The sequence below is a fragment of the Cyprinodon variegatus genome, unplaced genomic scaffold, assembly GCF_000732505.1.
Source record: "Cyprinodon variegatus isolate N-32 unplaced genomic scaffold, C_variegatus-1.0 Scaffold208, whole genome shotgun sequence".
In the NCBI taxonomy this organism is placed as follows: Eukaryota; Metazoa; Chordata; class Actinopteri; order Cyprinodontiformes; family Cyprinodontidae; genus Cyprinodon; species Cyprinodon variegatus.
This window is the reverse complement of record NW_015150661.1, coordinates 668,046-679,649: the sequence shown is the minus strand read 5'-3', so window position 1 is coordinate 679,649 and position 11,604 is coordinate 668,046. Positions and strand designations below refer to the sequence as shown.

General features: G+C 38.3%; 1 protein-coding gene across 4 annotated transcripts; it reads left to right on the top strand.

The window, feature by feature from the left end:
- The first annotated feature begins 276 nt into the window (after positions 1–276).
- On the top strand, positions 277–11,298 carry LOC107088165 (sodium- and chloride-dependent GABA transporter 1-like). 4 transcript variants are annotated; one of them, XM_015380168.1, is made up of 16 exons: positions 277–612; positions 823–931; positions 1,510–1,903; positions 2,382–2,513; positions 2,595–2,695; positions 2,795–2,904; positions 3,051–3,183; positions 3,688–3,822; positions 3,931–4,034; positions 4,608–4,732; positions 4,852–4,964; positions 7,239–7,370; positions 7,453–7,555; positions 8,006–8,106; positions 8,270–8,437; positions 9,590–11,298. In XM_015380168.1, the coding sequence occupies exons 3-16, from the start codon at positions 1,672–1,674 to the stop codon at positions 10,031–10,033; spliced, it is 2,133 nt and encodes a 710-aa protein (XP_015235654.1). In that variant the 5' UTR covers positions 277–612; positions 823–931; positions 1,510–1,671; the 3' UTR covers positions 10,034–11,298. The 4 variants fall into 4 exon arrangements, with proteins under 4 accessions (XP_015235654.1, XP_015235657.1, XP_015235656.1 ...); XM_015380171.1 differs by having other exon boundaries at positions 823–1,005; XM_015380170.1 differs by having other exon boundaries at positions 793–931.
- The last annotated feature ends 306 nt before the right edge of the window (positions 11,299–11,604 follow it).

The window sequence follows — 11,604 nt, the reverse complement described above, 5'->3', positions numbered from 1 at the left end:
TGGAGGGGGGTAGGAGGATGTTGGGAGGGGGCTGACATTTCGAATTTATTGATACCATTAGATAAATAATGTATTATCTAATTTCTAGCATTTTAATTTAAAACAGAACTTATCAGTTATTTAAAAATTCAAATGGAAAATATAAATTTAATAAAATGAACAGACTAAAACTACAAGAAAAGAATAAAATAAGAAGCGAGTATGAACTCGGCTCAGCCTATATGAGAATCAGAATGAGGAGGGGAGGTAAGGGGGGGGCGACTTTGAGATGACATTGAGGCTGTGTAGATGGGAGCTGAGTCTGGTTGTTGATGTTAGACAGTCGCACAAGGCGAAGCGACTACTGTCCGTGTTCATTCAACCTCCTCCTCTCGCTTTCTTTTCTCTTCCTCCTTTTGGTCTTCAGCACTGATCCCAACTGGACAGCTCCCGCTTGGACCCCACGAAGGCTGCATGGTCCCCTTTAATGTCTTTTAATGGAAGAAAAACCTATTTATGTTTCAAGAAACACTCGGAGTTTACAAGTTGACCCACAGGAGGAATCTTCGGATCCCTCTTTTGGAGATTTGTGGCAGTCAGCGAAGCCTCAGTGGTGCGGATCCCAGATTCACTGTGAGTAAAAGGTTTTGAATATAGGCTTTTTTCCCCCTGCCTGTCTGCAAGTTGGTTATTGCTCTGCTCAGGTATGTGTCCCTACGATAACATTTTGATTGACCGGATTGCGAATGAGGCTGTTTATCTCTGCTGAGGGGGGATCAAGTAAATATTTGCACACTTATCTCTAACATGCAGAGTTGATTCCAGTCTGTCTGGTGTATGCAGATGCAAGGAGTCGCATTCTGGTGCGCAGACTTCCCAATTCATATGGCAGAATGTGTGCAGCCTGATGCGTAAAGCTTTTACGCATTTGGACATCCCTTTTGTCTCCACGGTGCGTTTTGTTTTCCAGTGTGTTAGAGATGTCCTTCTGTCCACGCTTACTTTCGGTTATCCACGCAAATAACTGTAAGGAAATTCTGTGGGTGTTAATTGGTGGGCTTCGTTGTGCTTAATTTTCATAGGCTGGAAGCTTTTGCTTCTGTGCATACTGTGCTTAAAAGTGCATGTTTTGATTACTTTGCGTTTCTGTTGATATCTGTTTTTTGTTTGTTTGTTTGTTTACTCGAAAAATCTAAATGGAGTTTGTTTAGGCATCCGTGTCTGTTGTTTTGTGTTTGGCTGTTAAATTACGTGCAATCTGTCTGTTGTGCAGGCTAGGCAGCATGCCTTTGCCATCGGTGATTTAAAATGAATGGGAAAAAAAATCTCAATGTGTCAAATGTTAAGAAAATGCATCTGCCTTTATGTCAAATGCGTCCTTAGAGATCAGAAGTACATTGTTTGTTTAAAATGCTGTTGCTGATTAAGAGGGAATGAATTTGGTACATTATGTGTCCATCTTAATTGAAACAGGTAACCATTTTTTTCCCTGCACCCTCAAACAAACAATCACTCTATCCACAATCTTAGGTTAACGACGACTGACCAGTCGTGTGGACGCACAGGCTTCATCTCCAGACATTTGGTCCGAAGGGTTAGTTGTAGAAACCAAAAACCGCGAAGCTGCTGTCTACGTGGACCGGTGCTGAAGCCTCCCGTCCGACCGCCAGGACCTTTGCCAAATTCAGAGACATGGCGACGAACGGCACTAAAGCGGATGGACAGGTCACAGAACTGAACGAGGTGGCCGCCAACAACGACAAACCTAAGTCCCTCGATGTGAAGACCGAGAAGAAGCAAAAAGTGCTCCCAGAAAGGGAAACATGGGGAGGGAAATTTGATTTCCTCCTTTCCTGTGTGGGTTATGCAATTGGACTGGGGAATGTGTGGAGATTTCCCTATCTCTGCGGGAAAAACGGCGGAGGTAAATATTTTTATTTTATTTTTTATTTTTTTGCACTCATGTATGCATACCGAGTAACCAATTAAGCTCAACCATGCACATAATGGGGCTTTTAATTTAGCGCGTCCAAGGCAGAAAACATCTCCGAAAGCGTTGCCTTCATTTGCAACCTGCAAACTGCAGGTTTTTATCTAGACATATAAATTGAGTTTTGGATGCACTGATTTATAACTGGGATCAAATTTGATAGTGTGTAGCCTAATTGACTGTGTCTATGGACATGGATTCAGGTTAGAACAAACGCATGAGTATGATCAAACGCAAACAAATGAGTCTGAATTGGCCCTTTTCCTGTTTTTCTTTAAATATCAAAATTAGATCATATTTATTTGATCTTAATTTAGGCTCATGGAAAATATTTCTGCTGTTTTTTTTAGTACCAGAGCAGCTTTTTCTTTTTATTTCAAATACTTATCATAATGCACTTTTGTCCATTCAGGGGCCTTCTTGATTCCATATTTTCTGACCCTCATATTTGCTGGGGTCCCCTTGTTCTTACTGGAATGCTCCCTTGGTCAATACACCTCTATTGGAGGGCTTGGTGTGTGGAAACTGGCTCCTATGTTTAAAGGTACATTTATATTATATTCAAAATGCAAATGCATTTTTTTTTTCTTTTTGTAAACCTACTGAAATCATATTTGATTGTTAGGTGTGGGCCTTGCTGCAGCTGTCCTATCCTTCTGGCTTAACATTTACTACATTGTAATCATTGCTTGGGCCATTTACTACCTGTACAACTCATTTACAACTGTAAGTATATTCTAAACTAAAAACAGAACTTGGGCTTAAGAAAATATCCAAATTGGTAACGAAAGTGTACACGTGTTTTTTGTTCTTTACCCTTTACAGGAACTTCCATGGAGCTCATGTAACAATCCATGGAACACAGAAAAATGTTATACAAATCATTCCATTCTAGACACTGCAAATCTCACCAGTTCTGTGTTGGAGTTTTGGGAGTAAGATATTGACATATTTTCTCTACTGCAGCCCTTTAACTTTCTTGCATGCCTCTGTGAGCTGCTTCCAAAGGCAGGCTCCTTTACTGCATGCTTGCTACCCTGTGCGTATAATGGTTTTTATCACTGTTTGCTCTGACTTACAGACGCAACATGCATCAAATGACTGATGGCTTGGAAAAACCAGGCCAAATCCGAGTGCCACTGGCTATAACACTAGCCATTGCCTGGGTCCTTGTGTACTTCTGTATTTGGAAAGGGGTTAGCTGGACAGGGAAGGTAAAATATTTGTTTGTTTATGGTAATCCAACACTTCCTATTTATGCTGGTTTCTAATAAGAGCATGCATCTCCAATGCAATATTAAAAAGTCAAATTTCATCTCATCAATCTTTCAGACTGCATTCAGCGCTGGTTTGAATTGATTTTTTTTAAATAAGAGGCCAAATAAATAAATAAATAAATGGAACTGATGCACCCCTAATCTCTTTCTCCCCGCCTCTCGGTCGGCTTCTCTAAGTCCAATTCTCCTGACACATTTTCCATTCCGAGTGTGGTTTTATGATAGGAGGAGCAACAATCAGCCATACCCCCTTGATCTGGATTTATCCTCCTTTTGTACTCAGTTTCTCCCCCATGTGACGCTACATTTTAAAAGTCAAGTTCATCACATGACCATGCAGAAAAAAATTTGTTTCGGTTAAAGTCAGTCAGGCCTCATAAACATCTATGTCCCAGTACACATTTTTCATATTTTCCTCTAATCACCTCCTTACATTTTCAGGTTGTTTACTTCTCAGCAACGTATCCCTACTTCATGCTCTTTATTCTCTTCATCCGTGGGGTGACTCTACCTGGAGCCAGGGAGGGAATCTTGTTCTATATCACCCCTGACTTTGAAAAACTCAAAGAGTCGGAGGTAAAGATATGTTATTGTGTGTTCCTGCCTCATGCTGCTTTCCCTGAGCAGGCAGAACTTGGCCTCATGCAGCTAACACCCCCTCCTCCTCCCCCTTTCCTCTGTCAGGTATGGCTGGATGCAGCTACGCAGATCTTTTTCTCTTATGGATTGGGACTGGGGTCACTTATAGCTCTGGGCAGCTATAACACATTCAATAACAATGTTTACAGGTAAGAGCTGCTGATGAATAATGCAGTGGAATTGATTTCTGAATTGACTAGAGAGAAAGGGGCTAATATTGAAAATAAATATATCACTCATGAAACTGTAGAAAAAGGTATAAAATATATACCCACATTGAAGGATTGTAATGAAGGATTTAATGGATGGGAAGGAACAGAGCATCACTGTGAGGTGAAGTCTCCCCCGTTCTGTGCTGTAGGAACAAAAAGACTATTACTGTGATGCCTGAGTGTTTTCTCTAACGGCCCCACATTCTAGGTCACAAAATCAGTTACGTAAAATAGTTGCATTCAAATTGGACTTTTTCTGAGCTTGTTTCAGTTTTGTTGATGTTGTTTTAAACATAAGGTAAATTGGTAGTCGCATTCAAGCAGAATATACATGTTCCTGGTACAAAGCTTTCATTTTTACCTAACGTCTTGCAGTGAAAGCACTCCCACTGCTGATCTTTCAGATATAACTGCACAGTTTTTTAAAAAGGTCAAGTGGCAAGAAAAAGTCAATTTTAAACCTTTTTACAAAAGTCCTATTTTAATAGAAAAAATATTTCCTCTCCCCAGAGACTCTATCATTGTGTGTTGCATCAACTCATGCACCAGCATGTTTGCTGGCTTCGTAATCTTTTCCATTGTTGGCTTCATGGCGCATGTGACTAAGAAAGACATTGCAGATGTGGCAGCCTCAGGTAACTGCATATGGTAGTGGCTTTTGTCACTATTACCAAATGATTGTAACATTAACATGCTATTTTGGAAGCTTTATACTGATTCAAATTTTTAACAATGCTTCATATTTACCACCCAGGTCCTGGTTTAGCTTTCCTTGCATATCCAGAGGCTGTAACCCAGTTGCCAGTTTCACCTCTATGGGCCATTTTGTTCTTCTCCATGCTTCTCATGCTGGGGATAGACAGTCAGGTAAGGGGCTTCGGTGACGATCAGCTCACGGGCTGACCTAAATATTTAAGAGCAGTTATATACCACGTGGCTCACCTCTGCTCTCTGCATGATAAGCATGCAATTTGCTCCTTACATATAGAGGTAGCTAAGCATTAACATTAAAGGGCAAGAATTTTTAATGCAACATTATCATCCCCATTCGCACAATGTTTTTATCGTTTTTTAGTTTCTGCATGTGATTTATATAAGGCTGACGCTGACCAGGCACGCTAGCAAAACACAGAAATTATATATTTTGGTTTCTTTGTGTTTTGGTATTTAGATCTTCTCATCAGATATAGCAAACTGTAATTTGCTATACAAATATACTTCCTTTAATTAGTGAAAAACAAAAAACACATATCAGGTGATTTTTTGGTCAAATACTAAATTTGAAATTAAATTCATGGTTTGATTTTACAACCATGAATAAAATAATAAAGGCTAAATTTACATTAAAAATAAATAGTCTTTCCCTTTCAAATTCTTAGACAAGCACCTAAATCTACAAATTCTGACTGTAGAGGACGCTGTTTTTTCTGAAAACTTCTGGAAAGGTGCCCACACCATAAACTATTAAAGAATGATGTAGAAAATAAACCTATTTCACAGTTTTTGATTCATTTTATTAGGATAAATATCAATGATGAAAACAATATTTGGAAAAAGTCAACCCAGCAATGCATGTGTAATGATATAATGGGATGCAAGCAAAAACTGAGGTGTGAAGAATGTCCAGATTTTAAAAAATGGGAAAATATTTTTTTGATAATTAATTATTTTCTTCTATGTGTATTTTAAGAATGCATTGGGAAGCACCTATTTAGTTTTTTTATGGCCTAGAGACTGGGTATAGGACTGGGCAGGTCACCAATCCATGACACACATAACAAACAACCATGCATACAACTCTCCCACCTAAGGTTAATTCTCTAGTACGGAAGAGGATTGGGGCCACTGAAAAAATTAAAAAAATTAACTAATTTTTACATTTCATTTCAGTTTAGTATGGGAAAAAAGTCAGAATTCTGAGAAAAGTCAGAATTCTGAGATTTAAAAAAAAAGTCAGAATTCTGAGATTAAAGTCAGAATTCTGACTTTAATCTCAGAATTCTGATTTTTTTTCTCAGAATTCTGAGATTAAAGTCAGAATTCTGACTTTTTCCCATGTTAAACTGAAATAAAATTTAAAAATCAGTTAACTTTTTTTTTCAGTGGCCCTAATCCTCTTCCGTACTCTAGAGACCCACAATCAGTCATGTATTTAGACTGTGGGAGGAGGCTGCAGCACCAGGAGAAAACCCACATATTGGAAACCAGGATTTAGGGTTACAAAATACAAGCTATTACGTCGACATATCAGCTGTTTTGTTTTTAATTTATGGGTTGATCATACTGATTATGACTAGAAATTGAAATGTAATAACTTTTTCAAATATAAAACTATAACAAACTGATAAAAACAGATAGACAACAGATAAAAATTATCATATTTTACATCTGCACTATTAGGTAAGTACAATACCGCGTGACATCAAAGCCCATATAAGAAATGGATGTTTTACATGCAATTAAAATGCAACAAAGGTTTATTTTAAGAAATTCCTTCTAATCCAACCCCCCTCAAATTTTTGATGTTTTTTTAAGCTCTTGTTCATATTGTTTAATTTGTAAACACTGTTGAGGAATGGAAGAAATGGCACATCCTATAATAACAGAAGAGAGAGAAAATTAAGGGGTATGAAATAATAGGGTTCCTTTCTATTTATTTTGCTGCCAACCTTTTGCTTTTATTTGAAATATCAGATATAAACAAATTAGTGTCAACCTTCTGGGATGAAAATGAAATGCTTTTAAATCTAAGATTTTTTTCACTGACTTCTTAAAACAGCATAACTTAATTCTGATGAGAACATTTCGTTACCAAAATGTAACCAAACTGTGGACCTAAAATATTTCCAGAACATCAACGGAATTACTACAGAATTACCACAGAGAAATTTATGTTAGAACTGTAAATATACAGTCATATGTTTATATTACTATTTTTTAATGTATTTATTACTGTTTTCAAGGCTGCACTTTAAAAAATGAAATTGTCTAGAGCTGTTTTAAACTAAATTTCTTTTTGTATACACAATGATAATATAAATCTAAGTCTAAATAAATCTGTCTAAGAATGTACATCTCAAAGCAAGAAGTACACATTTCTAATCAGATTATAAAAGCTGTTACTGTTATTGTGTGCTGTAGTTCTGCACCGTCGAAGGCTTCATCACAGCCCTGGTGGACGAGTTCCCCAAAGTTCTTCGAGGGAGGCGAGAGATTTTCATCGCTGTTGTTTGCCTGGTGTCTTATTTGATTGGACTTTCAAACATCACACAGGTAAAGCAGGGCAACTCTGTATCAATGGGCATATTTCTGTGTTTATCTTTACTTACATTTATCTTTATTTCATTGTATCCAGGGTGGAATCTATGTGTTCAAACTGTTCGACTACTACTCTGCCAGTGGGATGTGTCTGCTGTTCTTGGTCTTCTTTGAGTGCATCTCCATATCTTGGTGTTATGGTGCGTTTTAGTCTGACTTTAATTTAAAACATAACAACAAAAGCAAGATCTAAACATGGGGGGTCGGCTTAGTTGGTTAGAGAAGTGCACTTGTGGACTGAGGAGGTTGCAAATACCCGATTCGAATCCCACTGCCTCGACTCTGGGTTCTTGACCCTTAATCCCCATTGCTCCCCGGCCGCTGCACAATAGCAGCCCACTGCTCCCCAAGGGGATGGGTTAAATCCAGAGGTCAATTTCTCCAATGTGAGTTTAATTATTATTATAAACAAACAAAAACATGCGAGTTTATTGAAACATTTTACCTGCTTCAAATTCTGCTCGGCCACAAGGTCTTGATCACTCATGTGTCATATGCCTAACGGTACTCATCATCATGCATGGCAGATCTCAGATGTGAGAAACAAATCAGGCATGAATATTTTGGTCATGCATTCATTTGTCCGGCAGGTGTGAACAAGTTTTACGACAACATCGAGGAGATGATTGGCTACAAACCCTGTATATGGTGGAAAATGTGCTGGGTCGTGTTCACCCCTCTCATTGTCGCTGTGAGTATTTTAAGCTAATAGGTTTGTACATCTAAAGTCACAATTTGAAAGATGAAACAATAAATAAAGTCAATATTACCTGCCTGCAGCCATGCCGGGCTGAGCCAGTGCTGCCTGTAGTCAGAGGTGTCAGGATGCATAAAACATCTCTTGTCTCCCACAGGGAGTGTTCTTGTTCAGCGCCGTACAAATGGTTCCTCTCACGATGGGAGACTATGTGTTCCCAGGCTGGGGTCAGGGAGTGGGATGGCTCATGGCTCTGTCCTCAATGGTTCTCATACCAGGATACATGGTCTACATGTATCTCGGGCTAAAGGGCACATACAAGGAGGTGAGAAGAGAAATCTCTGTAAAACTTCCTTATTTCACTGTTTCTTTCCTTAAAATTACTGATATGTTTGGTTTCTTGGCTATGTGTCAAATATGATACATTCAGTTCAATGTAGCTTATTTGTAAATCCTTAATTCACAACAAATGTCATTACAATGCAGCTTTCCAAGACAATTAAATCATGCAGACAGATTGGTTAAAAGTTTTCTTTATAAGTAAGCCCAACTGATTGCTTTAGGTCACAAACAATACAGGATTCAGTTCTCCTGGATTAGCATAGACATGTCTAGATACACTGTTAACAGTCCTAATTGTTAAAGGAACACCAACTGCATTGCAAACATTAGCTTAGGTATTGGCATTATGGTGCTCTGCATTTAAGTCAGTGGGATTTAGAATTTGATCACCAGTCAAGCCAGACTGCCACACATTTTTTTGGATGTGTCAAATAAACATTATATAATCAAAAGGAAAAAAAGCCCCCTGATGTAATGGCACTACAGTGAGCCTCAGTGGAAGAAGGAAAATACTCAGTGCAACAGATATGCTTGTCAGCCATTTAGCTTAAAACAGTGAGGTGGAAATATGTACTTAGATTTTACACAATAATGAGTATAGTTCAGTTAACCTTACAATAATCTCCGTTCATGTCAGTTGAGTTTATATATATATATATATATATATATATATATATATATATATATATATATGTGTGTGTGTGTGTGTGTGTGTGTGTCTGTGTCTGCAGAAACAATTCAATCAGATCATACAGGAACAATGTTTTCTATCTAAGGAAAACCAGTTGATTGCATCCAGTCATTGACTTTGCAAGATTTGCTCCTCCTGGATGAGTATGTAGCATGACTACGGCAGACTTAATAAGCTAAACTCATTTTATCGTACCAATTCACAAAAAATATACATTTACAGATAGAGAGGTTATTAAAATAATTACTTTAATGAGTATAAAGCATGAACCTTAAGGCCAACATGAAACGATGTGATGAATGTGCAAAAAGCCTAAATTAACCTGCTTATTTTGGCCCCTTTTAAAGTCTGTCACAAATAATGCAAAATTAAGACAAAGTGATGTAGGGACCAACACTGAAAAAAATTCATCTGATTCCTAATTGCTCTGTTTTTCTCTCCAAGCGACTTCGGATAATGTTCCAGCCTCCTGCAGTCGTCAGAAAATGTCAAGAGAATGGACCTGAACAGCAAGCGGAAACCAACACTGCCAATCTATCCAGCCCTGCCAATCCTACCAACCCTGTGAGCTCCACTAGCCCAACTTCAGCAAACCCAGCCAGCCCAACTAGTACTGCTCCTGTGAACTCAACCAGCCCTGCGACACCCGCCAACCCGGCTCCTCCACCTGCCAATCCAGCTACTGCTTCTAGCCCAGTAACTCCGGCAACGAGTCCCACAGCCACTATTACCACCACAGTCACTACAACCAGTCCGGTTAACCCAACTGCCAAAACTGTTAGCCCGACCAGCCCACCACCTAAGCCAACTAGCCCAACAGAGGCTGTTAACCCCCCTAACCCAACGAGCCCACCCACTAACCTGACCAATCCTGAGGCTAATGTGTAGACAACAACAAAACCCTCGTAGAACATGTAGACAATTGAGAACATTACAAAGGACTTCCAAGATTTCAATTGATTCACCTACCTCCAGGGGCAATATGTGATCAAAATAGATTTTCCAACCACGCTTAATTTTTCTGTACTTGTTAAATCAAGCCAACGATGTCTTATTGTTGGTTTGCGTTCTGAAAACAAAATTAAAGACTGTTAGTGTTCACCGATACAACCGTATTTCCGAGAAAAAAAAATGTAAACATACTGTGTAATACTGTGAGAAGAGAAAAAAAAGACTAGAGTAATAGAATAGAGATTTGTTGAATATCTTCATGAATCAAGTAAATACCGTGTGAATATAGTAGATTAAGTAGTTAAACAAACTTGACATCGCTGAAGAGTGCAAAGGATGGCGTCAATTTTTTTTTTGTGGATGTTTACCAACTCACACAGTTGTCTCTTTTTCAAATGTTGCTCTCTGTGAGGTAAAACTACAAGCCGCAAGGCAACCTGGGAGCTCGGCGTAAGCACAATGCCAATAAGCAGTTCATGTTTAGGAGCAATCTGGAGCAGTCCAGATTTCTTGCAAAAGATGTTGTGTGTGAGAGAGACTGTTATTTTTCCTTATTTTTTTCAGTGTAAAAAAAAAAAAAAAAACAGAGATAAAACTTTTATGTGATCAAAGCATTTTTAGAATTATTTTTAGGATGTTTTATACTATGTATGTTGAAATGGAGGACCAAAATCAATAGGCAGAAAAAAGCAAAAACTATGCCGTTGAGTGTTCAGTTGGCAAAGCACAGGGTACAAAGAAGTACAAAAAAAAGAAGCACATGGTCAGAAATGTGATTTGCAAACATTGACTATCCCTTAATGCTGACAGTCAATCCTGTTTACGTCTTGCATGCTTTCCTCAGGAACATCATTGAAAAAGTTTTTCAATGTCTCCTGATAAAAAAAAACAAAAATAAATAAATAAATAAAGAAGTTCAACAGAAAAGGCCTTAAGCCAACGCACGATTTCAGCCAAGCGATTGCCTGTTTACATGTCTCGACAGAATTACGAAATACTTTATATGATAGCACAAAACAACCGGGACCAACTCTGTGTTTTAGTACGGTCATGTTTTCTTTTTCTCTATGTGTCATGATCAATCATAGTCCGATCAATATGTATTGAGCAATACATATGTAGGTGTTTAGGTGCGGACCAGTCAGCAAAATGGTCTGTTTCCCTTTTTGTTTACGTTGTCTTTGCTTTACCAGTGGAGAGAAAAAAAAAAAGACAGAAAAAAGCACAAAAGCTTTTTAGGTTTTCCTTGACTTTTGCCATGGCGTGTTAGGACAATGTGAGTTTGCTTCTATGGCAGCTACAGTGAAAGGCATGTGGTTGAAGAGAACATGTTTACTTTGAAAAGCAAAACAACTGAGCGAAAACGTGAAAATGGCTAGAGTTCATGTCCTGTGAATTTTGTATAAAGTTACTCTACCACAGTTTTCTCTGGAAGTTTGTTGTAAAACTGTACCGTGTAAAACATGTAACTGTGAATGTCTGTACTACATTGGAAGTTATTGTCTAAA